The sequence below is a fragment of the Pogona vitticeps genome, chromosome 6, assembly GCF_051106095.1.
Source record: "Pogona vitticeps strain Pit_001003342236 chromosome 6, PviZW2.1, whole genome shotgun sequence".
In the NCBI taxonomy this organism is placed as follows: Eukaryota; Metazoa; Chordata; class Lepidosauria; order Squamata; family Agamidae; genus Pogona; species Pogona vitticeps.
The window spans coordinates 83,476,653-83,503,063 of record NC_135788.1 but is presented as its reverse complement, the minus strand read 5'-3'; the positions used below and the strand labels follow the sequence as shown (position 1 = coordinate 83,503,063).

Sequence of the window (26,411 nt, the reverse complement as noted above, 5' to 3'; positions counted from 1 at the left end):
TGTGTGTGAAGAATTGTTTCTAGACTGGGTCCCCCTTCAAATGCACCTGGGACCCCCAGGGGGCCATACACCCCCCACTGAGAATTTCTGGTCTATAGGATCATTAATGTGAAAATAAATCTGTGCCAGAACGGACAGCAGAAAACTGCAAAAATTCAGTGGGAAACATCAGAGATAAAATGAATAATAAAGGAAATTCTTATAAAAATAAATTAAAATTAGGCTGAATGAAATTTCCTCAGCTTCATACCTTATTAATCTCATATCCATTTTCTAAGGAATAAAATATGTAATAAAATGTATTGCTTCATTAGAAAAATTAAAGAAAAAAACTTATTTCAGTTAGGTTACAACAACAGAATGCCTGCTGTCCATTTGTCATAAAACATGGACAGGCAGAATAGTATAAAAAGTAAAATAGGATAAATTCTTAGAAGATAACATCTTGTTCCCAATTCTGTCCAAGTCTCAGAATAGGATCAACTCCAATTTCCAGATCATTCTGTATAATGTTATGAATTCAGGTGTCAAAGGAGAAGCTCAGCTTCCTTTGTTCCCTCCCTTTTCTCTGTGTTGAAACTTGCAATGGAATAAAGTAGAATGCTCTTCAAAGTACCTCCAGGCCTTTCATGTCCTCCATCAGTATGCAAAAGCATTGAAATGGGCATGCCAACGTTCTTCGATCTTCCAACTACAACAACATTTCTTCCAAATGTCTGTATTCCTTGGAGGATGAGCCAAAATCAACAAGTCAAACCAATTACAGTTATTCGTTTGAAATCAAAGTTTTGAATCTACTGTTTTTAAAAAAAAATGTTATATCTTATTTCCCCACTTCCCATCACGAAAATTATGACAGAAAAGAACTGTTGCCATATAGGTATATATAGGTATATATAGTGACTCAATGTAGTAAGGTGCACTAGAATAGACCCTCTGAATCAGTGAGGAACTGGCGACTCAGCTCCTCCATAAGTACCACTGATTCAAATGGACTTACTCTAGTTGTAACTTATGACTAGAATTAGACTAGGCATATTAAGTCCCAACTAGACTATACCTATTTGAATCAACAGAACTTCCTGAGGAGATGACCTACCAAATTCCTACTGATTCCATTTATAGGTGATGGCAGACAACCCAGTGGAGGAACCAATTTCAGTATAAATTCTTAAAATAAATCATGTTTTAGCTAGGACTTCTAACCGAAGAATTTGAAATTTAATCCATTTAGATTCCTTCTGATTTTTTTATTTCTCTGTAATATTTTCCAGAATGTATTCACCATCCACTCACTAAATTCCATTACCTGTTCTCTTTATTATTTCCCAAACGGCGGCAGCAGTGGCAGGTATAACAGATGGCTGATCAAGACACAGTCGCCCAATATTCAAGATATGGAATCCATCCACGTCTTTGTCTGGAGTGACACCATTGCACACAGTCCTTTCATCAATGTGATCTGGAAAACAGGCTTTGATATTTAGCCTGCCTTCAGCATTAACACTGTTAACGAATCTGTGATTGTGGAGAAACTCAAGAAATGCAGAACTTATGAACATGCACTAACTAACTAACTAACTAACTAACTAACTAACTAACTAACTAACTAACTAACTAACTAACTAACTAACTAACTAACTAACTAACTAACTAACTAACTAACTAACTAACTAACAGTTATGATGATTAACAGGAACTAAATGCATCTACAGTCTTGGCAGGTTTGACTCTTGCTTTCACTTAGTGGTGGGAACTGGGAGGGGGAGTGCTTGCTGTGTTAATATGCAAGGCAGGAAAGGAGTAGGAAGGTAAGGAATGGTTCGCAAAATGAAAGAAGAAAAGCTAAACAAGTAAACAAAGAGGTGGAGCAGAGAGAGAGACACACACAAGAAAAGAGGTACTGTACTGGTAAAGCTAACAGCAACCGGAGCTCATATGGTGTTTCAGCCCTGGGTGAAGGTAGGAAACAATACTGCTGAAATAGAGTTGTAGGCCTACCAAAACCCCTTTTCAGGATTACATGTTTCTGCCAGTGACAGGGATAACCCAGCATATGAGAATCCATCTCTGCACTGCCCAGAGACTAGCAGCTACCCTAGCTAACAAAGCTAGTCAAAGACTGTAGACACCTGGGAGGTGAAGAGAAACCAGATGCTCAGGGTTTATGGCCATTTACTAGGGTGGTCTACTCCCTGAAGTATTTCCATATACTATCATGCACTTTATTGCAGACGAACATCTAGAAATTGAAAGGAGAGCCAGAAGAACAGGAAGATAACTAAACCTTTTCACTATTTTCACTCAGCATCCTTCCTCAGATTCCTTGCCGAGGATTTGGTGTGGCTGAGGGTACTTGGTAGAGGCTATTTGGTGGAGTTCCAAAACCTTAAAGTTGTCTAGATGTCTACAAAGGTTGCTCTTTTTCCTCTCCTCATCTTTCTTGGCACTTAGAAAAGACACTTCTCTGTATATGGCTTCAAAAAGCACCATATCTAATTCCCTCCCAAAGAGCCACTCATAAGTGGTTTCATCTCCCAATGATGGAGCCATACATTCTTTCAGAACTGTGATATTGGGCATCATTGCTCCAGATATGAGTCTGAGGCTGATAATTTTTATTTATTTACTTATTAGATTTTTACCGCACCCCCCCCCCCAGACAATGTCTACTCGGCAGACATTGTTGCAATATCTCGGTAATAGTTGAAAATACAAACACACCAGCTTTAAAGTGTTCTTTAGTATCTTTGGAATACCATCATATAATGATACAGGTTCTGGAGGCCATGTATGAGTTGTTATTGCTCACATCAGGTAGGTCAGTGGTTCTTAACCTTTTTGAAAGAAACGCCCCCTTGAGCCATTGAGGAAGTTATCATCTCCCCCCTCCCTGCGGTGATGATATCTTGTTTGTTTGTTTGTTTGTTTGTTTGTTTAAGACACTTAAATGCAATGACTCCTGAAAACAAAATTCAATTCCAAGAAAATCAAATGCCCCCAAAAAGTAACATTTAATGATTTAGTTGCAAGCGAATTTTAAGACGCAAAAAGAAATATAAAAAGGGCATAAAAACAAACCGCAATGCAGGAACTAAAAATTCCAAGACGAAAACCCTGAAACTAAATTAAGATTGGAGGAAAATATATATTCATGCACATTGTAAAAAGGCTGCAGCCATTTTCACAGGTTTGGCTTGCTCCAGCACCCCCCTACCGCCCCCTTCTGCTCCAGCGCCCCCACACCGCCCCTTTTCGTTCTACCGCCCCCCTGAAAAATGAAATCGCCCCCTGGGGGCATTATTGCCCACGTTAAGAACCACTGAGGTAGGTGACAGATACTGTATACAGAAAACTTTTAAGGCTTCAGAACTTATCGCTGGAGTTGCCTGTATGTACTTGCCACAAAAATCCTTGTGTCAGGAATGGGTCAATTCTGGCCCTCCTGTAGTTGCTGGACAGCCCCTCCCATCATCCCTCACCATTGGTTATAATGGCTATGGCTGAAGTGACCTACAAACCAGCAAACTCATGAAAGCTACATGTCTCTGCTAACTCTTCCTTAAATCACATCAACTGTAAGCACTTTGCTGTGAGGTCCTCAGACAAGAAGTACGGTTTGTCAACTATCTGATATGAGGCCTTGCGTCTTGCAGAGTCCATGTTAACACTGCCACCATGTGGTCAACTTTTTTTTAATCATTCAAAATCAGCAAACATGTTTAAAAAAAGACAATGGAAATGACATGATTATGGCCAGCCTGAGAACTTGCAGCTTAACATAGTAACATAAATGCCAATAATTTTAACATAAATCCCAATAACTGTTTCAGCTTTTCCCCCCAAAAAGTCAGTATGAGAGATATACATGGGCTAAAAACCATATTGTGCATTTGGTGCACCCATGGTGAAGTGGACCAAAGCAATTTCACCTGTGAAATTAAGAAAATGTGTTCAGAAAGTCTCTTGCAATACGGACCAAAAAACAGTTCAATACTACGTCTGATAGTCAAGGAGACAGTACAAGGTGATTTGGAAGCTGTAGCTAATTCAGAATGCCACTGTGTGGTTATTGCTCAGGAAAGCAAAAAATATACACATTACATGTGCTCACCAATCTCCCTATTAGCTGCCACTGAGCTGTCAGGACAGGTCAACGTATTAATATTATTGTACAAAGCCCCAAACTGCCCTGAACTCAGGCACTTAAGCAGTTTTGGACCTGGATACTTAAAGAAACACCGGTCCCAGCTGTGCTTGTGGTGTACTATAGTAGTATAACCCACAGGGCTAGCAGATATAGCAGGGTTTTGGCAGCAGGAGCAACAAATACAAATAACGGGACACTCCATATACAGTGGTGCCTCACAAGACGACATTAATCCGTTCCACAGTTAATGCCGTCCAGTGAAAATGTTGTCTAGCGAGGCACGGTTTTCCATAGGAAGGCATTGAAATTTAATTAATCAGGGTGGGGTGGATAGGGGCAGGCCCGCCACTCCCCATGCCACCTGCCCCCCCGCAGGCAAAGCACGGCTTTCAGAGGTGCATTTTCATTGCTGAACAAGCCCCAGGAGGCTTCTAAAAGTGGTGCTTTGCCGGGGGGGGGGCGAGCGAGGGGGGTGGCGGTCCTGCCCCTATCCACCCTCCCACCCACACCCCGGCAAAGCACAGGTTTCAGAGGCTTCCCCAGTGCATTTCCACTGCCTGTTTGCCTGCTGGGCAAGCCTGGGGAAGCTTCTAAGACCAGCGTCAATCAGCTGTGAGGTAGGGAGGGGGCGGGAGCAGAGAAGAGCACACACATCCCGCCCCCACACAAGCAAAGCACCACTTTCAGAAGCCTCGGGGGGGGGCGCTTCATCTTGCGAAACAGGGCCATAGTTAAAATCGTCTTGTGAGGCACCAAAACCTTTGCCAGACCCAATCGTCCAGCGAGTTATTTGTCCTGCGAGGCAATCATCTTGCGGGGCACCACTGTACATAATTTGAAAGCCTATATGATAGTAGTGATCACAGCAAAGGCAGCTTTCTTTTCTGTCACCACTGTGCAGAATCATCCAGAAGACCTGTTTCCACATATGGCCTCATGGAAACAGCTGGCAGCAATGTTCTTGCCAGCATTTCTCAGGGGGGAAAATCAGCCACAAATCTAATCTGAGCTAGACATGTTTAGATTTTTAAAAACCCTAAGCAATGTGATAATAGGATTGAAAAAATTAGACAGAAAAGAGGTATCACTGGAGATACAGTCGTGCCTCGCTTAGCGAGCGCACCGTATAACAACGAATCCGTATAGCGATCCCCTTTTTCGGGATTGCTATACGGAGCACCCAATCGCCGCACTCGCATTGCGACGATTGGGGAGTCCGGCGGTTATTTTGCAGCCGCATTCGGCGGCTCCAAAATGGGCGCCGGATGACCTGAAATGGCCCCGCGCGGTGTTTTCGCGCCCTCGGCAAGCGAGGGGAGGGCACGAAAACGCAGCGCGGGGCCATTTTGGGTCCGTTTTGAAGCCGCAAAACAGCTGTTTTGCGGCTTCAAAACGGCCGCGGACGACCCGAAATGGCCCCGCGCGCCGTTTTCGCGCCCTCCCCTCACTTGCCGAGGGCGTGAAAACACCGCGCGGGGCCATTTCGGGTCCGTTTTGAAGCCGCAAAACAGCTTGCCGAGGGCGCGAAAATGGCTGCCCAGGGCCAGGAAACTTCTCTAAGTGGGAAGTTTAGGGCCGATTTGGAACGCATTAAATGAAGTTTAATGCGTTCCAATGGCTTTTTACTTCCCGCTTAGCGAAGATTTCACATAGCGAAGGTTAATCCGGAACGGATTAACCTCGCTATGCGGGGCACCACTGTATAAATATAATCAAGGTCCAGGAGAATATTGTTATTTATAGCTCTCTCCTCCTGAAGCAATGGGGATACCGTTCCAAAAGCAACTCCCCACCACGACATTTACGTTTCATAATCATCCATCTCATTTAAAATGGAATGGCAATACCTGGCAGAGGTAACTGTACCAATATACCACTGACTCTTGGATCAGTATTTAGTTTGGCCGTTAGATCTAAGAGTTCTTCCTGAGAAATATTCTTGGGCTTCAGTATTATTTCACTAGAAATGCCTGAAATGAAAACAACACACAAAATAATATCCTTAGCAAAGATTGTTTTGTTTTACTAAGTACTAAAAAAAGATTCAGTACATTTCAGTAGCATTTTCATTTAAATTTGTTTAATAGGAACAGCACAGTAAAATAAATTCACATTCATATGTTATTATAGGCTTACTTATTTAATATATTTAAAATAAAAATTGAAAACTATACACATTGAAGCTGGGATTGTACACAAGCTATTTGCTTTTTTTTGTTTTGCTCTTTTAAAGCATACCTACAGCAGCTGCTGCTTTTACTTTATTTCTTACGTATGTGTGACTGGCTGGGTTGTCTCCTACTAAGACAACAGTGAGATGAGGCCTCTTGTTTCCCAAGGCGAGCCAAGTTTCTATGTCTCTTTGTATCCCTTCACAGAGCTCTGCAGCCAGCTTTTTCCCTGAGATAATAGTTGCTTCAGAACTATAAAAAGAGAAAAGATACAAGGAGAATGTTAAAAAAACACCCTCACAATTTTTAGACTAAACATTTTACTGCTAAGAATGAAACATTACTGTATATATTAATCAATCCTGCCATAAAATGAAATTGGCCTGCTATGTATAAAGAATATGAAGATAGCCCAGCTCTGAAATGCAGAGAAATGGAAAATCAGCTCAATATAAAATTATGTGTACATCAGATGCAGAAGACCTTCTTGCAGAAGGTTTCTGCTGTTGCTGTAGAACTGGCTTCCTGCACTGTCAAGTCTCTGCTCTTACAACCTTTACCTTCTTATGGGACAAGATTACAAATACATAAGAAACTAGGAATTCAGTTAGTGATCTCAGCACTCACAATGAAATGAACATCTTCTTCAGCTTTTGTTTAGTAAAGAATACTAAAAAAATGCTTTCAACAAAATATTTTATGTGCGATATATTTTACAATTCTATCCTAATTTGCTCAGAATAGTTATACCCTATTAGTGCAATCCCAGACTCCATTTATGTTGCCTGAATAGATAGATAGATGATGCAAATCGAGTTCCTTTATACAGTACTGACAGTTATGATGGTTGTCAAGATTCTACATCACTGATGCTATTTACTCTGACTACATCTCTGCCCATGCAAGGACCAAATTGGGTGGTATCAAGGATGTAAGCAGAATCCTTGGTTTTCTGTTTCAGTCCTACCCCTGCAATGAAATAACGTCACAAAGTGATGAGAAAACATGAGGATTGTGAATGGAAGACAATGATATCACGTGCAGTTCCACAAAACCTAATAAACAAGGCAGGAGACTAGATGATAAAAGCCTCATCTGGAATTGTTCATCATCCTGCTATAGTTCAGGATTATTACAGTCTGGCAATATGGAATATACTATAAATTTCAAGTTTCTATAGCAAGACTCTGCTAGGGAATACTGTGTACAGTGGACCCTCGACTTACAGACGGCTCAACTTGCAGACTTTTTGAGTTACAGACTTCTCTGGCCACAAAATTTAGGTTCGACTTGCAGCCGGAGAATCGACCTACAGACTGGGAAAAAACCCAAAATGGAACAAAAACGGCCAGTTACAGGATTAATTAGTTTTCAATGCATTGTAAGTCAATGGAGACTCGACCTACAGACTTTTCGACCTGCAGCCATCATTCCAATACGGATTAATTCTGTAAGTAGAGGATCCACTGTATACCACAAGCCATAAAACACCCTCGGCTCCCCACCACTGAAATAAGACTCTTCTAAGGTAGATGCCAGAGTAATCACAAAGCAATGATAAGGAGGTGAGCAAGTTCATTCAGCTTCTCAATGTCTCACAGCCATGCTGGAGGGGTAGGTGGTGATCCTCCATTCTTAGCAGCCAGTGCACGACTGTCAAAAGAACTGCAACTCAGTTACTAGGACAATTTTCTGAATTTTCTCCACAAGTTCCAAATTTCCCTTCCTCTCATAATCCTTTACAGCAATTATTCATTGTTCGGGAAGTTACTTCTAGCTGTATGAGAAATGATTAAAATGGGGTTGGTTATAAAAGACAGGAAGCTGTATTAAAAACAAAGGTAGCTGTGGTGGATTTGGTGAATTAATACCTTCAGCACGGCTTTTAATTTGTGAAAAGGGTGCTCCACTGCAGCTGCCAATGCTTCTATCATTATAACCACATGCAGTCAGGTGGAGAAAAAAGTATACCCTCTTTGAATTCTATGGTTTTATATATCAGGACATAACAAAAATCATCTAGTTCTTAATAGGTCTAAAAATTAGGTAAATACAACCTCAGATGAACAACAACACATGACATATTATACTGTGTCATGATTTATTTCACAAAAATAAAGCCAAAATGGAGAAGGCATGAGTGAAAAACTAAGTACACCTTATGATTCAATAGCTTGTAGAACCACCTTTAGCAGCAAAAACCTGGAAGTAATCATTGTCTGTATGACTTTTATCAGCCACTCACATCATTGTGAGGAAATTTTGGCTCACTCTTCTTTACCTGAGTTCATTGAGGTTTGCAGGTATTTGTTTATGCACAGCTCTCTTAAAGATCCCACAGCATTTCAATTTGTCTGAGGTCTGGACTTTGAGTGGGCCATTGCAATACATTGATTCTTTTCTTTTTCAGCCATTCTATTGTAGATTTACTGGTTTGCTTGGAATCACTGCCGCGTTATGTGACCCAATTTCCGCCAAGCTTCAGCGGCTGAACAGATGGCCTCACATTTGACTCTAGAATACCTTGGTATATATATTTATTTATTTTATTTATTTATTTGATTTGTATCCCGCCCATCTGGTCTGGTCGACTACTCTGGGCGAGGAGTTCATGGTCGACTCAATGACTGCAAGGTGTCCAGGCCGTTCGGCTACAGAACAAGCCCAAATCATCACCCCTCCACCACACTTGACAGTTGGTATGAGGTGTTTGTAGTGATATGCTGTGTTTGGTCTTCACCAAACATAGTGCTGTGCATTATGGCCAAACATCTCCACTTTGGTCTCATCTGTCCAAAGGACACTGGTCCACAAAGCCTTGTGGTTTGTCCAGAAGTAACTTTGCAAACCTAAGCCATGTTGCAGTTTTCTTTTCAGAGAGAAAAAGGCTTTCTCCTGGCAACCCTCCCAAACAAACCAGACTTGTCCAGTCTTTTACTAACTGTACTGTTGTGAACTTTAACATTTAACATGCTGAGGCCTGTAGAGTCTGAGATGCAACTCTTGGTTTTTTTGCAATTTCTCTTGCATTGCACGGCCTGACCTTGGGGTGAATTTCCTTGAATGTTCACTCCTGGGAAGACTGGTAACTGTTTTGAATGTTTTCCACTTGTGAATAATCTTCCTCACTGTAGAATGATTGACTTTAAATTGTTTGGAAATGGCTTCCTAGCCTTTTCTAGATTGAAGGGCAGCAACAATTGCTTCCCTAAAATCACTGCTGATGTATTTCCTCCTCGGCATTGCATTATCACACACCTGAATGCTCCAGAGCAGCAAGCTGGTAAAACTTTAGCTTTTATAGAGGTGATCACACTTGCTGATGATCAGTTACTCAAGGGCATTTGGTTAGCAGCACCTGGCTGCTACTCAGCCTCTTAATTCCTATGGAAACAGTAAAGATGTACAGTGGTGCCCCGCACAGCGGATTAACCTCCGCTGTGGGAAACATCGCTGTGCGGGAGGGAAAAAGCCATAGAAACGCATTGAACTTTGTTCAATGCGTTCCTATGGCTTTCAAACTCACCGTTCAGCGAAGTTCCTCCATAGGCGGCAGCCATTTTCGCGCCCTCCCCTCGCAGAACGAGGGCGCCAAAATGGCTGCCATCAGCTGTTCGGCGGGTAAAAAATGGCCGCCAGAACAGCCGAAAGGGTCCGGGGCGCAGCGTTTTCGCGCCCTTGGTAAGCAAGGGGAGCGCGTGAAAACGCTGCCGGAAGCCCCGAAATGGTTGCGCACAGCAAAAGCGTTACCGTAGAGCGAATTCATCGCTCTACGGTGCGCTCGTTGTGCGAGGCACCACTGTACTTAGTTTTTCACACATGATGTCTACATTTTGGCTTTATTTCTGTAAAATAAATCATGACATGGTGTAATATGTCATGTGTTGTTGTTGCTCTGAGGTTGTATTTACCTAATTTGCAGATCTGCTAAGGACTAGATCAGGAGTCTCAAAACTACGGCCTATGGGCCACATCTGGCCCACCTTGCCTTTTTATCCAGCCTGGGGTGTGTGGGTGTGAGCACGTGTGGGCATGCATGTGGAAGTGCATGCATGGATGTGCACATATGCATGCATGCATCTTCCTTTAGTCCTCAAAAATGAGGAGCATATATGATGTGGCCCTCCTGCTGAAAAGTTTGGAGACCCCTGGACTAGATGATGTGAGACACTGAGAAGTTGAATGAACTTTTATCCTGCATTTCTCCTTAAAAAATAAACAAACCCAAGGTGGCTCCAGCATGAAGAAATCCAGAAAGTCTCTGAAAGCATACACATTTTCATATTCTTCCATTCACTTCAAATCATTACCACAAGGATCTATCCAGTTCATAGGACCGCTGAAATATGTATTTCGTTAATGGCTAATGGCAGTTCAAGCTAAGAAAAGGGGGTTCTCTACAGTTCTGAGGCAAATGCAATGCAGATGTGTGACTGCATCATCAAAAAAGCCATCCTATTGGCATTTTCTTTTCAGGTGGTCTGTGAATTAAGAACTATTTTGAACATTATGAATACTGATATTGGAGACAGGAAAGAAGAGAATACAGTGGTGCTTCGCTTAATGATTGCCCCGCATTACGACGTATCTGCTTTACGATGAAGTTTTGCAATCACAATTGCAAAATGATGGTCTAAGTGGGGGAATTTTGCTTAACGATGATTGGTTCCCTGCTTCGGGAACCGATTTTCGCTTTATGATGATCAAAAACAGCTGATTGTCGGGTTTTCAAAATGGCTGCCGGGTGCTCAAAATGGCTCCCTACTGTGCTTAGGGACTGATTCCTCGCTATACAGGCACCAAAAATGGCCGCCGTATGGAGGATCTTCGCTGGACGGTGAGTTTTTAGCCCATTGGAACACATTGAGGGGTTTTCAATGTGTTTCAATAGGCTTTTTAATTTCACTTTACGACGTTTTCGCTTAACAGCGATTTTCCTGGAATGGATTATCATCGTTAAGCGAGGCACCACTGTAGCTTATCCATAACCTTAAATCTCTACACATGTAAAGATAAAATCCACATTGATTTTTTTGGCCTGCAAATATAAGTGCAATTGCATGCAGGACTGCTGCTCAAAAAAGCCTTGCTACACAAGGCCAGCTCCATCATGAGGCAAAATGAGAAATTATTAATTTTATTAACCATATTAAGAAATGTTTTAATTACAGGCAAATGGAACACAGAGCTTGACTTGGCTTGCAGTGGTTAAACCTTTGAGTGAGAAGTTATTAAGCAATATACTTAAACAAAAAGAGGAACTGTAACATATGCTAGGAATTGTAAAATTAACCACAAACCACAATATGTACTTGCAACTTAAGTTGAAAAATTTCAATTTGTAAATCTTGTAACTAATTTGAAGATGTCCATGGGAAAAATAAATGATCGACACATGCTGTGACAAGAGTATAAAAATTGGTATGTTTCCTTTGCCACCTACAAGGTATTGCACCATTCTATGATAATGGTCTTAAGTAAACTGCTTGCTTTGGATAACAGCTTTTTGAGGCTATTACTGTTACTATTACTATTATTAAAAAATTAATTTTTCTCTGATATCACCTTTGTCAACTGTTTTAGGGAGTTCTAGATAGTTAATTAATATTGTGTTTTTGCTGCCTTTGTGTGAAGTCTTCTGCCCTTGGTTGGGGGGAAAAACCCTTGACTGATCATGGATTAATGTAGCTCACATAAATCCATCTAATATATTCATGATAACAGCATTAAAAAACATTCAAAGGAAACATTGAAAATAGTTTAGGTTCTAGCTACAATAGCTTTAGCTTAGCCATTCACAATGGGAGCTATATGGCCCCCTGGCACATTTGAAAGGGGGCACAGACTTGAAACAATTCTTAACACACCGCTAGAGATGGAAGTACAGTATTCAAATACGAATATCCTTATGCAGCTGGAGTTAACGAGGGCCTGGCCTCTGGGGCCGGATTGTCCACTCATGCATCTGGCGGTGGCGGCCTTGCTCATCCTTCCAATCACTCCCGAACCCTGCTCTCTTCCTGCTCGGCTAGCAATTCGGGTGCAGGGAGACTCATCCTCCCTCCCTTTGCCTGGAGTGGCTAGCTGAGAAGGAAAAGAGTGGGACTCTGGGAGTGACTGGAAGAATGAGCAAGGCCACCACTGCCGGATGCATGAGTGGACGGTCCAGGGGGCGGATCCTCATTACTTCCAGCTGTGCAGGGATACTCATATTCGTATACGAATACAGTGGGGTCTTGACTTGAAAACTTAATCCGTATTGGAAGGCGGTTCTCAAGTCAAAAAGTCTGTAAGTCAAGTCTCCATTGACCTACAGTGCATTGAAAACCGATTAATCCCGTAACAGGCCGTTTTTGTTCCATTTTGGTTTTTTTCTGGTCTGTAAGTCAAATCTCAGTCTGCAAGTCAAACCTAAATTTTGCGGCCAGAGAAGTCTGTAACTCAAAAAGTCTGTAAGTCAAGCCGTCTGTAAGTCAAGGGTCCACTGTACTCCCATCTCTACACACAACCTTCTAAAATTGAAACCTATACAATCCTGATTTGGCTATACAGTATTTCTCTCATATTGTGTTTATAGCCAAAAAAAAAAAAAAAAGGCTGAGAAATGGCTGCTTAGCTTATAGCCACTGATGTACTGCAAAGCAATTAACTATCCATATAGTTATGCTAGTATATATACTACATCATTTGGGGGGGGGAGCTATACAGAATATGGATATGCCACATTATAAGTAGAGACAGGGACGAAGCACAAAATGGTGCTTCGTCTTGGTTCGTGGGTCGTCAACCTTGACAACCCATGACTCACAAATTGTTTCCCAGTAGTCTGATGAACCACAAATCAATTTGTCGGGTCTTTTTTAAATTATTTTTAAAAGACAGCCTGTAGGGCTACCTAGAAAAAAAATGCCCCTGCCTCCACAGTCTGCCCCCACCCCCTTCCCACTGTTACTTACCTGGCTAAGCTTGCTCCTCCTGCTCTGCGGCAGCTTCCACCGAAGCAGAAGCTACATTGCTGGAACTGTGGTCTCAGTTCCAGCAGCCTAGCTTTTGCTAGGAGCAGTGGGGAGGGCTGACTGAGGGGATTCCCCATGCTGTCAGGTAGTGGAATGGGAGACTGCTTTAGTCAGGGCATAGAAAGGGAAGGCAAGTGGGACCCAAGCGATCCCCCACCTTGCTGTCTTTGATCCCACTTCCCTTATCTTTCTCTGCCCACCCAGGCATAGAAAGATGGGGGAAGCATAACAGAAGCAATCCCCCAACTCCACTGTCTTTACTACGACAATAGGGTGGGGGATCACTAGGGTCCCACTTACCTTGTCTTTCTATGCCCAGGTGAGCATAGAAAGACATGAGAAGGCTGATTCAAGGAACCCCACCTCTACCCTGCTGTCTTTGGAAAGACAGTGGGTGGGTGGGATCACTTGGATCCCACTTCCCTTGTCTTTCTATGTCCGCCCGGGCATAGAAAGACTGGGGAAGCCTGACAGAAGCGACCCCCCCACCCCCACTGTCTTTGCAAAGACTGTCGCGAGAAGTCTTTTGGTCAGGCTTTCCCTGTCTATGCCGCAGGTGCATAAAAAGACAGGGGAAGCCTGAGCAAAGCGACCCCCCCCCCCGTTTTTGTAAACAGTGGGGTTGGATTGCCTTTGGGTAGGCTTTAGAACTTCTGCCAACCTAACAGTTCGAAAGCATGCAAATGCAAGTAGATAAATAGGTACCACCATGGTGGGAAGGCAACAGAGTTCCGTGTCTAGTTGTGCTGGCCACATGACCACGGAAACTGTCTTTGGACAAACACTGGCTCTATGGCTTGGAAACGGGGATGAGCACCGCCCCCTAGAGTCAGACACGACTAGACTAAATGTCAAGGGGAACCTTTACCTTTACCTTTAGGCTTTAGAAAGCCAGCTGAGGTTTAAATCCCCAGCTGTTCTGCAGGGGCACAAGCAGATAGGGATAGACAAAGGGACGAATATAAAAGGGTTATATTTGTTGCTTCATATTTGCCGGGGTCTCTGGACCTCAAGAATATAAAGCAATGAATATCTGATGAATCAGGGATATTCACTGAATATCCTGATTCGCTTTTATATTTGTCCAAATATCTAATTATAAGTGTTATTTTTAAATGTTTTCTGTTATGTTTTCCCTTTCACCTAGTGTCAAAAAGAAAATCCAACCAAATATTGAAAGTGTCTGCCAACTATTTCTATGAGTAATATAACAAATAATGCAAATTAGATTGCAATAGTAAAAAAAATCTGTTGAAATCACTCTAAAACCAACACCGTTTTAATTATTTTAGACAGATATAGATAAGTAGGATTAAAATCATTAAAGGTAAAATACCTTTTAATATCTAAACATTTTAGTTAAAAGCATCTCTTTGATTCATAAAGTAAATGAGTTTAAGGGGCATATGGGGGAAGCAGACAGGGCTGAGTTCGGAAGATGGAATCTCTTCTCTCTGGTGCTCCTAGAAGAGAAAAGAGAAACCAATAAGCATAAGCACACTGTCTTATATTTTCCCCAGCCATGCCCCATAACTCATGTTCACCAATAATCTATTCACATATCTACATTCAAAATATACTATAAAGAACTACACAGATGCTCTTTCAACACAGCACAGTCTAAATGCCAAGCCACAAAACCATATAATGTTCCCAAATATGCACTGAAAGATGTCTCACCCAAGACTTCGTATGTTTGGGCCTCACAGCATTCCTTTGTTAATTACTTTATGGTACATATTCCTGCCACATAGAATGACAGACAGTACAACAAAAACAGGCCTCTGGACAAGCGCACATTTCACAAGGGAAAGCTTCGCAGGCCAAGAGCTCTTGGAAGTCTCCAAAACAAGTGTTCATACTTGCAGAAGAGAATTCAATTCCTACCCCTTGTATGGGCAGAAGCTTTTAGAATCATATATATGTTATTATATAGGTCTAAATCCATATGTTACTCACAAGTACTGTACATCCTAATTTAACCAGGTTAGTCAACACTTGTGAAAGTTCCACTGATTCAATGGAACCACTCTAGTTTTGAAAAGTAATTAGATTTAGGTCATAAAAGCCATCAGGCTCACATATTGTTTATAAAAGTATTCCTTCATATTTACAGTAAGTACTCTTTTTAAAAAATCTATACCAAGGATGAAAAACCACTCTTTCTATCCTTCACCCATACCAAAACATAAGAATAATCTCTGGCATTAATTTCATACTACCATCTTTAAAAAGTTAAGAAAGTTAACCACACACTTCCACTCCAGATATATCATACCCAGTCCTATCATATTCTAAAAATTTCCCACATTTAATGTTTAATAATCCACTAGCTGCCAATGTTTTCCTTTTCAAAAATTCTGAATCAAAATGTTTTTCATCCATATTATCAATATTCACCTTAAAAACCATAAGAGAAGAACAAAGCATCTCTGATTAGAAGTGAGATGAGAAAGAACATGTATACACATTGATATTTCTTCCACACCTACTTCCCCTCAACAAATGGTTATCTGTTCCCAGCTAAAGTTAAACAATTATTTAGGGTTGTGGCTGTGTGACATTGCTAATAGCTTCAGGTTAATCTTTCGTTTTGAGATGTTCTCAGCACATGATCTTCCTGTCTCCTTAAAAAGGACACATTTATTCTAAATGTTTACTGATATAGTCACATAAGTAGTTACTGGTATTTTTGCAGTACTATCAAACTGTTGTGTTTTGACTCAGATTTTTTTTTTTGCTGGATTTTGCTGTTCTACCAAGAAGTCCACCACCACATACTGTACTGTCAAATATATTCCTCAGACATGTCACAGAATTTACCTCTTCACCATCCACATGGGCTCAGACCCCATTTATTTTTAAAAATCAATTCTGTACTTTTAAAACATTATGTCTTCAACCACATTTTTTGTATCTCACAGATCAGCCGCACTGTGCACAACAATAATCCAAGAACACAAATACTCAAATGTGTTGAGGCTGCAGGCTAGTCCATACAAACTACTTGCCCTATCTTTACTCCTGTTTATGTGAGCAGATAAGCAAACACAGGCTAGTTTACAAGCCAGATTTCATAAATCAGCTTTAAACTATGTTTTTTGTTAAGTTATGGATCCGAACTTGTTCAAAAGCAATTAAACACTAATCTGGGTTAGGATGTAAAGTCAAGCTATCTAAACTTTGTCAGTTCTCATGCTTGCACAAACAGGATGCTCAAACGTTTTCTTAACATATTCAAATTTTAAGTCCATACTGAGTAGTAGTAGAAAAATTATAGCTTATTAACTGCTTTCAACCCAAGAACACCCCTAAGGGCACTTCTAAGCACAGTGTGCCTTCTCATTTTTATTGGATGATGTTATTGAAGTAAAGGGAAGGAATCAACTCTCTACTTTTGCTTCTGCTAAAGAGAATTGCCAGTGGGGCGGGAGAGTCTTTTAAGCATCCTTCTACATTTTGTCCCAAATGTCTCATGAATTTTAAAAATTGTACGTTTTCCCATTACCAGATAATGAAAGAAATGAGAAGCGCACAAATATACTTTCAAAAAATTAAAACAGGAACAAAACAAAAAAAATATGGAATTGGCTACAATGTTCCAGTTTTAAAGGAGGCTAAAATCCTGCCTCCACCCAGTCAAGTGCATTTCTGAAAGATTAAGTGGATGTTAACACATCTAGCCACATTCTCTTATGAAGAGTTGAAGAGCACCACAATCACTTCTAAAGGAGATCTGCTGTAATGCATGTTCCATTCAGTTTTGGAAACTGATACGAGGTTTACAGGATGGAACACTCTGCCATACGGAAAGCTGTATGTTTAAAGAAAATGGTTCTAGTATAGCTTTATCTCTAACATGCTAGTTTTTTCAATAGAGGTATTTTTTAATTGTATATACAGTAATTATTCTGGTAGGCAACAACTCTTAATCATAAGAACAGCTATTCTGGATTAGGCCTCTCCAGTCCAGCATTCTGTTCATACTGAAAGGCAGCCAAATGTCTTTGGGAAATCCACAAAGGCAATATGAGTGAAACTGCCTCTCTCATGTTTCCCAGCAGTGGATATGCAGGGGCATATCGCCTCTGAGGACAAAACTATGTGTCAAGCTATTTACACTGAATGCTTAGCATGCATACAGCTAAAGCTACTGTTCTTTACTCGCAGATTTGCACAACCATATCTCCAATCCATATCGAACCTTCAACACATAGGGAGGGTTCAAACCTCTGCAGATCTTTACCCCTATCCTTCCTGCTTCAGATAGCCTTAAAAGAGGGGAACCTCTAGGGAAAGGCTAATAACAAGATCCCCTTGTTATTAGCCTCTCTGCAATGGGGCAGAAGACACGCAAAGGGAAATTTATGACCGCTTTCACATGGATGGTGGGCCCAAACCAGTCTGGAGCCTTATTTACCTGTGAATCTTAAGATAGCAACATTATGATGCCCACTATCCATACTATAACCTAGTATGACCTTAAACCAAGTACTTTAATTCAAGGTACAGCTTCATAAGAAGCCGGCATTTAAATCATGGGACCCTTCATCAGAGCAATCCAAAGTGGCACAGCTCAAGTGTTGGTTTATCACTTCAGTAACAACAAGCCCTCACACCCTTGCTACATAAGAATTTCCATATCTGAAAAAAGCTGTTGTGTTTAATGTCTGTCACACTCATTTTGCGACAATAACAACCTATTTATTGACTATCCTCACCCAAACAATAAAGAGCTGAAAGCAAAGTCTTCTCATTTCCTAGGGAACTTCCAGAAGAAGATGGAAAAGAACTGAGAGCAGAAGAAACCCCAAGGTTCCTTCACTGAATACATGCCAGAGACATTGCCACTTAGGAAGAAGAACACAAAAACTTGTAAGGAAGCAAGGACAGAGGTTGCTCCTCCTCTTCCTCCTCTCTTATCTGTGCTCTCTCAGCACCCCAGTATAGGATTCTGGACCCACAATGCTATCTAACGAAGTATGCAAACCAGAAACAGAAAATGACAAGCTACACAACAGCACAACTTTGCTCTTGAATGGCAATCATGAATGGGCAAGTAATGATTGCTGCTCCCCCCTCTAACCGGTTACCTTCTCTCTCTCTCCCTGGAATATCGCCTGCTTCCACATCCTTACATTAGGGGGTGAGTAAAATGCAATGTGCAGCCCTCAAACGTCCCCACATCACCCATAATTTTGTTTTGCTTTTGGCCTTCTCTGCCCTTTTTTAAAAGAGAGGCTCTTGCTTTCTTTTTCTTCTCCAGAATTAGAAACAGAAAAAAAGCAGCCCCACAGATAAAACAAGGGGATTCAAAAATATTGTGCCTTTTCCCCTCCGTGCCCCCCCTTTCCCACAAAGTCCAAGGGAATTATGTTTTAATGGTGTAGGTGTTGGGAAGGCATGCACACACACCCCCGAGCTTTGCAGGTTGCCCACCCCCACCTTATCTCCTCAACGGATGCACCGCAAATAAGTGCAATTCTCCATCCAAGAAGAATGAGCCCGAGGAAGGCGGCCTCGCTGCCATTGCCCTGTTGGGGGCAACCTGGGCACAAGCCTCGCTGCCATTGGCCACTGGAGGGAATTCAGGTGAGGACACGTGAAAGATGGGCCGGGGTTCTCCCCTCCGGGCTGCGGTGCCCGGTGAGAGTGACCCAAGCAGACAGAGCAGCTGCCCACGCTGTGCCCCTTGGCGGGCGCACAACCGGGGGGGAGCAACGCCTCAGGGCCCCTGGCCGGTCTTTTTCAGCAAAGCACCCCGCCCCGGGGGGGGGAGCGCCAACGAAGGTGAAACCAGCTGCTTGCATGGTTTCCTCCCTTGGTTTCCACGGGACCCCCTCGCCCGTTTTAATAGGAGGTGGTCACGAAACGCGTTCTGGGATTTCAGAAGCGCGCCCCCCCCCAAGCTGGGATGCTACCGGCTCACCTCCATTTCCACTTACATTTCCGAGAAAGCGGCCCCGGAACAACGGGCGGGCCAACAGAGGGCCTCTTTAAACTTGCCTTTTCTCCATAATTTCCCGCTTATTTCAAACCAGGAGCCCCCCCCCCCGCAAAAGCAGAGGCGACGGCTCTGCGGCTCTCCCCCCCCCCCACGCCGGCGCGCCATCCCTTCAGTCCCGCATCTTCCTCCTCACCTGGCCGCCCCGCGGAGGCAGCTGCTTTTGCTGCGGGGGCTCGGCCGCGTTCCGACGGCCAGCGGGAGGAAAAAGCTGCCCCGCCCTTTCCGCCTCAGCTGCAGGAGACGGCTGGGGACGCGCGTCGCCGCCGCCATCTCGGGGACAAGGACAGCCGGCGTCCGCGACAGTGGTTCACGCCGGCGGGCTTGACTGCGGCTCCGCCTCCTTCCTGCGCCTGCCCAAGGATACCAGGAAGGATGCTTCCTCTGCAGGCTCCTCAGATGTTATTGCACTTGAGAACTGGTTAACACGTGTTCTGGTGGGGAAGAAAAGGGTGGCTGCTTGCCTCCTCTTCAAAGAAGAGAGGCCTCAGGCTATAATCTTGTGTTCCTTTGTTTTGTGCCCTATGAATGCGGCCCTATGAATTGGTCACCTTCAAAAGATCGTATAATTAAAGGGCAAGGCTCCTTTGTTGTTCAAGCTATTTAATATGTGGTCTCCCTTGTTTCCTGCAGCTTCCCACAGTCTCCAGCCTCATGTTTTTCCCAGGGAACCTCACTTTCTCTTGATATGCCTGAAGTGTCATTTATATACTGCTAGAGAAGGGTTAGGGCTGATTTCATCTATGGCTCATTTATTTCTCTTTCTGGCAGCCCATAGTATCCACGACACTCTTCTCCAAGACCTGTATTTCAAATGAATCATGTTTTCCCGCCAGCTTTCTTCGCTACCTAGTTTTCACATCTGTACATAGCCATCATATGGAGGATGATCATGGCCTTGGTCTCCGTTATACTTGAGACTCCTTTTTAGCTCCTTCGTCAATAGCCTTCTATTATATATCAGCTGAATAACTAAAGAAACAAAGGTGGGAGGAAGGGGGAAAGCCCCTAGATAATTTTATCCTGGAGAGAGTATTGGGCTTATGATTGTTGCGATGGCTGCGGGATGCCCTTCACACACCCAGAATTAGATGGCACCTGCACTTTCCTATATAGTTAAGAAAACGGCATCATCTTAGAACTGCAGAGCTGGAGGGAACCCTATGGATCATGGTGTCCAGCCACTGTCAGGGGGCACAGTGGAGAACCAAACTTCTAAACTACACAGCCAGATACTGTACCTGAAACCCCAAGCTATCCAGCAGTTAATGCACGATGAGGCATCCACCTTTCCACTCCTAGTACAACATAGTTTGGAAAGGTTCTTTAGGGGGCAGATTAAAACTCTCAGAATTCCCCAGGTGTCATGGCCTGGAAAGTGACATTAATTTTTAGGTGAAATATAAACAAAATGAATGAATAGAAAGAGTAAGAAGAAAGATCCCACACCAGCCTGAGCAGTACTGTAAGGCTTATGTTCCAAGATGACCCTGAACTGGAGTTCTCCTCTTGTGACAGCTGAGGAATACACTCTATTTTTTGCAGATCCTACTTGCTACAAGTCACATGTCAATATACTTCTTAATATCATATCGTACCAGCATCATTTTATATCACAGGGAAGTTTTGTTTAATTGTTTGTTTAGTATACTTTGTAGGCTGTCGTTTTCTCTCTGTAAGGAGTCAAGGCAGCTCACAATGTTAAAACAAATAATATTAAAAGTATAATAAATTATAGGTGTAAAAGCAATTAAAGTGCAATCATAATTAGACATTCATTAAGTATTTAAAAACATTTCAAAACTGTAAAATCTACTTGAAAAAGCAAAGGACCAGCATCTAGGGACTCAGTCATAGCAATTCCTAACCAATTTAGGTCCATAAAACTAGCCATCCTGAAAAACTAAGTAGTAATCTGACCAACTAAAGAAGGAGTGTAATCCATTCATTTAGGATAGTAATGGAAAATGTATGTATGTATGTATGTATGTGTGTGTGTGTGTGTGTGTGTGTGTGTGTGTGTGTGTGTGTGTGTGTGTGTTTGTGTTTGTTTGTTTGTTTGTTTGTTTTACTTATTACTTACTTATTTGTAGTATTTTCTGCTCCACCTTTCTCCTTAAAAGGACCCAATGCAGGTTACATCATTAAAATACAATATTAAAGCTAACAACAGCGAGTACACAAATTCTAAAGAAGATGAAAGACCATACTAAAAAAAATGAGCAACACTGCACCACATTAAAAATCCCTCAGGCAAGCCAATCACTGAGGAAAAACTTCCCTGAAGTGAAAGGTCTTTATGTGCTTGCAGAAAGACAGTAAAGATGGGGCCAATGTGGCCTCCTGTGGGAGGGAGTTCCAGAGTTTGGGAACAGAAGGGGAGGCTCTTGTGTGTTCCCACCAAATGCACCTGTAAAGGTGGCAGGACCAAAAGGAAGACCACCTGGGCAGGCTCATAAATGGGGATGTGTTCCTTGAGACAGTTTGGGCCCAAGCCATTTAGGGCTTTATAGGTTAGAACCAACACTTTGTATTCTGCTCAGAAACGGACCAGCAGCCAGTGGAGTTGCTGTAACGGTGATCCCTGTAACCAGCCCCAGTTGGCAATCTGGCTGCTGTGTTTTGGGCCCCATGAAGTTTCCTAGAACTTTCCATTGGCAGACTCACATGGAGTGCATTACAGCAGTCTAACCCTAACTATGGCATGTGGCACCATGGCCAGATCAGATCTCTCTGGGAATGGGCACAACTGGTACACTGGTCTTAATTGTTCAAAGGCACTCCTGTCTATTGCTAAAACGTGGCTCAGAGACTAATCTACACATTATCTTGGTAAAACATTTCCTGAATTAATATCTGCTCATAAATTGTAATATGGCGGCACTGTGTATAAGGATATTGGTATGCTGGATGCTTAACATTTCCATTTTGGGTGACTTTATCTTCAATCATTATCTGCACAGCCAAGTTGAATGCAGTTTCAGAAACATCTGAATGGAGGGATGGGGGGGGGGATGTGTATGCTGGGGAAGGTTACGCAGTAATGTCTCCTTCATTCCAAGAAAAGACAAAAGTGATACTTCAGTGGTCCCATCCTTGTCTTCCTTTCTTTCCAATTTTTATCTTCTACAAATGTGTTTCCATCTTTCTTTGTTTAACAGCTTTTCTGTGGCAAGAAAAAGAGTAGCAGAAGAGACAGAAAACACAGGAGGGTTACAAATTGAAGGCCTTCTGCTAATGAACTGTCACAAATGAAGAAGGGTGGTTATATCACAAAAGCTCTCAGAAGGATTTGAAGGCGCCCCCCCCCCCGGAAGATATTTTCTTTGGTTTTTCTGTGTAGCCACTAGATGTCAGCAGATGCTAATTAATTAAGAAGTGGTTAATAGCATTCCCCTCTTTTAAAAATGGTAGTATGAACTGAGCTATCCAAATATATTTATTCCTGCAGTTCCTCAGAATTTATGGCATTAGAGCTAGACTGAAATAATATCAAAATGTTTTCCTCACCTAAAAAAATCTAACATATCTCTTTTCGACATTTTAAAGACCTGAAAGTTATAATTTGTCTATACGGTACATTTATATAATCAGTATAGTTCAATGGGTTAAAGAACTTCATTGTGGAGCCAGGGACTGGAAGTTCAAAACACTTACAAAATCCAAATAGGGTATAGATCCAATAAAATTAAAATTGTATTTATTTTTGAAATGGAAAAATCTATTTATTTGCTGTGCCTTACAATAGTTTCAAAACACAAACAAGGAGTAAACACAATCAAACTAAGAATGTATTGTTAAAAAGTAGATGAAAGCACTTAACTGCCAGCACTTAACTCTTTTTCTTTGCTATCTATTGTTTATTATATTTTGCACTGTTTTATTATTGATTATGTTATGGTTTTGTATTTTACTGAGTATATGTCTGTTGGTAGCCGCCCAGAGTGGTAGAATATACCAGATGGGCGGGATATAAATCAAATCAAATCAAATCAAATCAAATCAAATCAAAAAAATGAATGAATGAATGAATGAATGAATGAATGAATGAATGAATGAATGAATGAATGAATGAATGAATGAAGAAAGAAAGAAAGAAAGAAAGAAAGAAAGAAAGAACGAAAGAACGAAAGAAAGAAAGAAAAAGTATATTAAAGAAGAAAAATCACAACAAAAATAAGAAATTTGTTTCCTTTCATTTATTTCTTGCCTTTTCCCCAAAGGTAGCATAAAAAGGATAACAGCATTAAAAGTCCTAATGAAAATTTCAAGACAGAATAAAACTAAAAAGCAGCTAAGTAATTGTAACACAGTTATCAGAAAAGCACATCGATTAAAAATACAGCATTTAACAGATCAGTGTGCCAGTCACCCAACTACCACAAGACCATCTGAATAAATAGAAAGGTCTTCACCCACCAACAAAAGGACCTGGGCAAGATCTTCTGCTTGGGGTTCCCTTCCTTCCGACCTCTGCAACTGGAGAACCATTAATGTGTTCTCCTGCTTGAGAAGTCAAGAACAATTTCACACGTTGGTATCCCGACTGGGGTCCATCAGAGTCCAACTGGAGTCCAATTTGCTTGGAAAAGGCCAAGCCAGGGGCTTTTTCTTGGTCCATTTGAGGACAAATGGAGGGAGGGGACTTGCACATCACAAGATGGTAGGAAAGGAAGGAGGAACAATGGCTTTCCTCCATCCCTTCCTCTTGCTCCCCCTCCTACCCTCCCCACCTCCCCTTTCCCTCTTTTCTCTTCCTTTTCCTCCCCTTTCCTTTTGACACTGCCAAGGCTACCCTAAGAGCACTGGAAGAGCTAACAGGAAATGGAGGAGGAAGAGGGGAAGAGCCAAGGGAAACATCGAAAACGGAGGTGGGCAGAGCCCTCCTTCCTTCTCTGCCATTGCATCCAGCACTCTCCCTGGAACCCAGCAGCTGCAGCTATCAGGCAAGGGTTTCTGGGGTCCCACAGGTTGGGGGATGAGATGGGGCTTGCAAGGGAGAACATGGGGGCTTGGGGAAGGCTCTGGTACACCTGCCAATTTGTATCACTGCATCCGGGGACATTTTTCCCCTCATTTCCAAGGGTCTTTGGTTCAAGGATCCAAGTGACTGAAAAGATTTCAGCCTGAAAACTTGGAGCCCTCCCCCCCCCCATTTAATCTCAGGGCAAGGGAAGAGAGAGAGATGGATCTGCTGGCAATGCAGTGGATCCTGGCACACCCTTACTTAGGGTCAGTGCACTTTGGAGGGAGGGAGACCATAAGATAGCAATCCAGACACAAACAATATTTTGAGCCAAAAACAACTGAAATTCTCTCATCAGAGCTGATCTGACCGGTGGCTGAGAGCACAGGAAGGTCCAACGTGTTCTTCAAGGAGCCCTGGGGGGAATTGGTCAAAGAGGGGGATTTTTCTCCACTAAAGATGGGTCCATTCCACAGCCTTGCAGGATAGTGAAATGTTAAACATCCAGAGAGTTTGGAATTTTTTAAATGGAATATTAGCTCATGTTATGATGTCTGAGAGAGGGGGGAGCTCATCATTGCCTGCCTGCCAGTGGGCAGGGGATGGGGCCAGCCTGGAAGGAGGCAAGGAGCCATGGAAATGAAATGGGAATCAGAAGGACACCTGAAGTCATGAGCCAAGAAAAGCTCTTCAGACAGGCTCATGTTCGGTGAGGGGGTGCCTACCTTGGCTATTTATCCTGCAACATGCAATGTATTAGGCCCAGATTAATTTGAATTACTACATAGTGACTACAAGAGGCAAAACTCAATGTGGGGAAGGCCATTGTGGAATCATCTCTTTTGAGTGGGGAACCATCTGTTTTTGTAAAGCTAGCAAACATGTTTTAAATGTACCTGAGTCAGGTTGACATGATTTTTCCCTTGCTTTCTGCCCAGTAAGATTGTTGATCGGCAGGCAAAGGGGCTGCTGCTTGGGCTGTTCCCCTCAGCTGAGCACCTGTTGTCTACAAGCAGGGAGTGTGTTTTGTTTTAAAGGGTTTCAAGGCAACCCTGGAACACTGTATAACTAGGTCACTGGAGAAAAAGTAAATTTTAAAAAGGAGGTGAAAACTAAGAATTTGCATCTTGTTAAAGGCAGTGCAAAACACAGCCCTTCACCCATGTTGATTCCTGCAATTTGTTCTGTGTCTGGCTGGCTATTTCACCCATGGAAATCTGATCTGAAAAAAAAAATCAGATCACAGTACATCAAAGCATATGCTCCTGCCTGTGTAGTCACACTTAGGAATCCATTGTCAGAACGTTTACATCACTTGTATTCTATATTTAAAAGTTGCTTCTCCTTTTGTGTTGCTGATTACTATATTTTATTTTATTACCTTTAAAAAATGACTTCATTTTCCCAATGAGGAGGACAACATGCTCATAATCTCTTTAAAATGTTGTGAGGGTACATAAAGGTCTGTTTTAGATTCTGCCTGGATTCTGTGTGTGGATGCCTGGACCTCATTTGTAGTTTATTCAAGCCACCAAAAGGCTATCATTGGCCCTGGGGTCAAAGCAGAATTTTAAATAGGCTGAAGGAACAAAATGAGCATCCTAAGTACCCTCTCAAATGCTGGAATATCTATTAGGTTGGCTACTTTTTCCTGAGAGCAAGAAGAAGGTAGGAGGCATGTCAATACAATGGGAATCAAGATGGGATGCAGTATCTAGAGCCATGACAGAACCAGGACTCCCCATACCCTATTATTTGATGTGATATAGGAGAATTTCCTCAAAAACCATTTACTTTTTCTCATTGTTTTTTTTTTCGTCCATAGCTTCTTCAAGTTGCCACCTGGCCTTTGACATTTTTTTCCTTCTCCTGAATGCTGGCCTGCAAGCAGCTCTTAGCAAACTAGACCTTCCTCTAATACTTTGGCCATCTCATGAGAAGAGAAGACTCCCTGGAAAAAACCCTGATGTTAGGAAAGTGTGAAGGCAAGAGGAGAAGGGGACGGCAGAGGACGAGATGGTTGGACAGTGTCATCGAAGCTACCAGCATGAATTTGACCCAATTCCAGGAGGCAGTGGAAGACAGGAGGGCCTGGCGTGCTCTG

General features: G+C 42.3%; 1 protein-coding gene and 1 long non-coding RNA gene across 3 annotated transcripts in view; one reads left to right on the top strand and one right to left on the bottom strand.

The window, feature by feature from the left end:
* MTHFD2L (methylenetetrahydrofolate dehydrogenase (NADP+ dependent) 2 like) overlaps window positions 1-19,693 on the bottom strand; it is a 28,056-nt gene extending 8,363 nt beyond the window's left edge. For both annotated transcript variants that reach the window (XM_078377717.1, XM_078377718.1), the window contains exons 1-5: window positions 19,478-19,693; window positions 6,389-6,573; window positions 5,998-6,120; window positions 1,310-1,462; window positions 617-724 (exon numbers count right to left, since the gene is read on the bottom strand). In XM_078377717.1, the coding sequence (XP_078233843.1) occupies window positions 617-724; window positions 1,310-1,462; window positions 5,998-6,120; window positions 6,389-6,573; window positions 19,478-19,614 (706 nt within the window). In that variant the 5' untranslated portion in view covers window positions 19,615-19,693. The remainder of the gene's footprint in view (window positions 1-616; window positions 725-1,309; window positions 1,463-5,997; window positions 6,121-6,388; window positions 6,574-19,477) is intronic.
* On the top strand, window positions 18,771-23,029 carry LOC140708398 (uncharacterized). The gene is made up of 2 exons (XR_012088556.2): window positions 18,771-18,929; window positions 22,503-23,029. It is a non-coding gene; the product is annotated as an uncharacterized LOC140708398 (long non-coding RNA).
* Window positions 23,030-26,411: the final 3,382 nt, after the last annotated feature.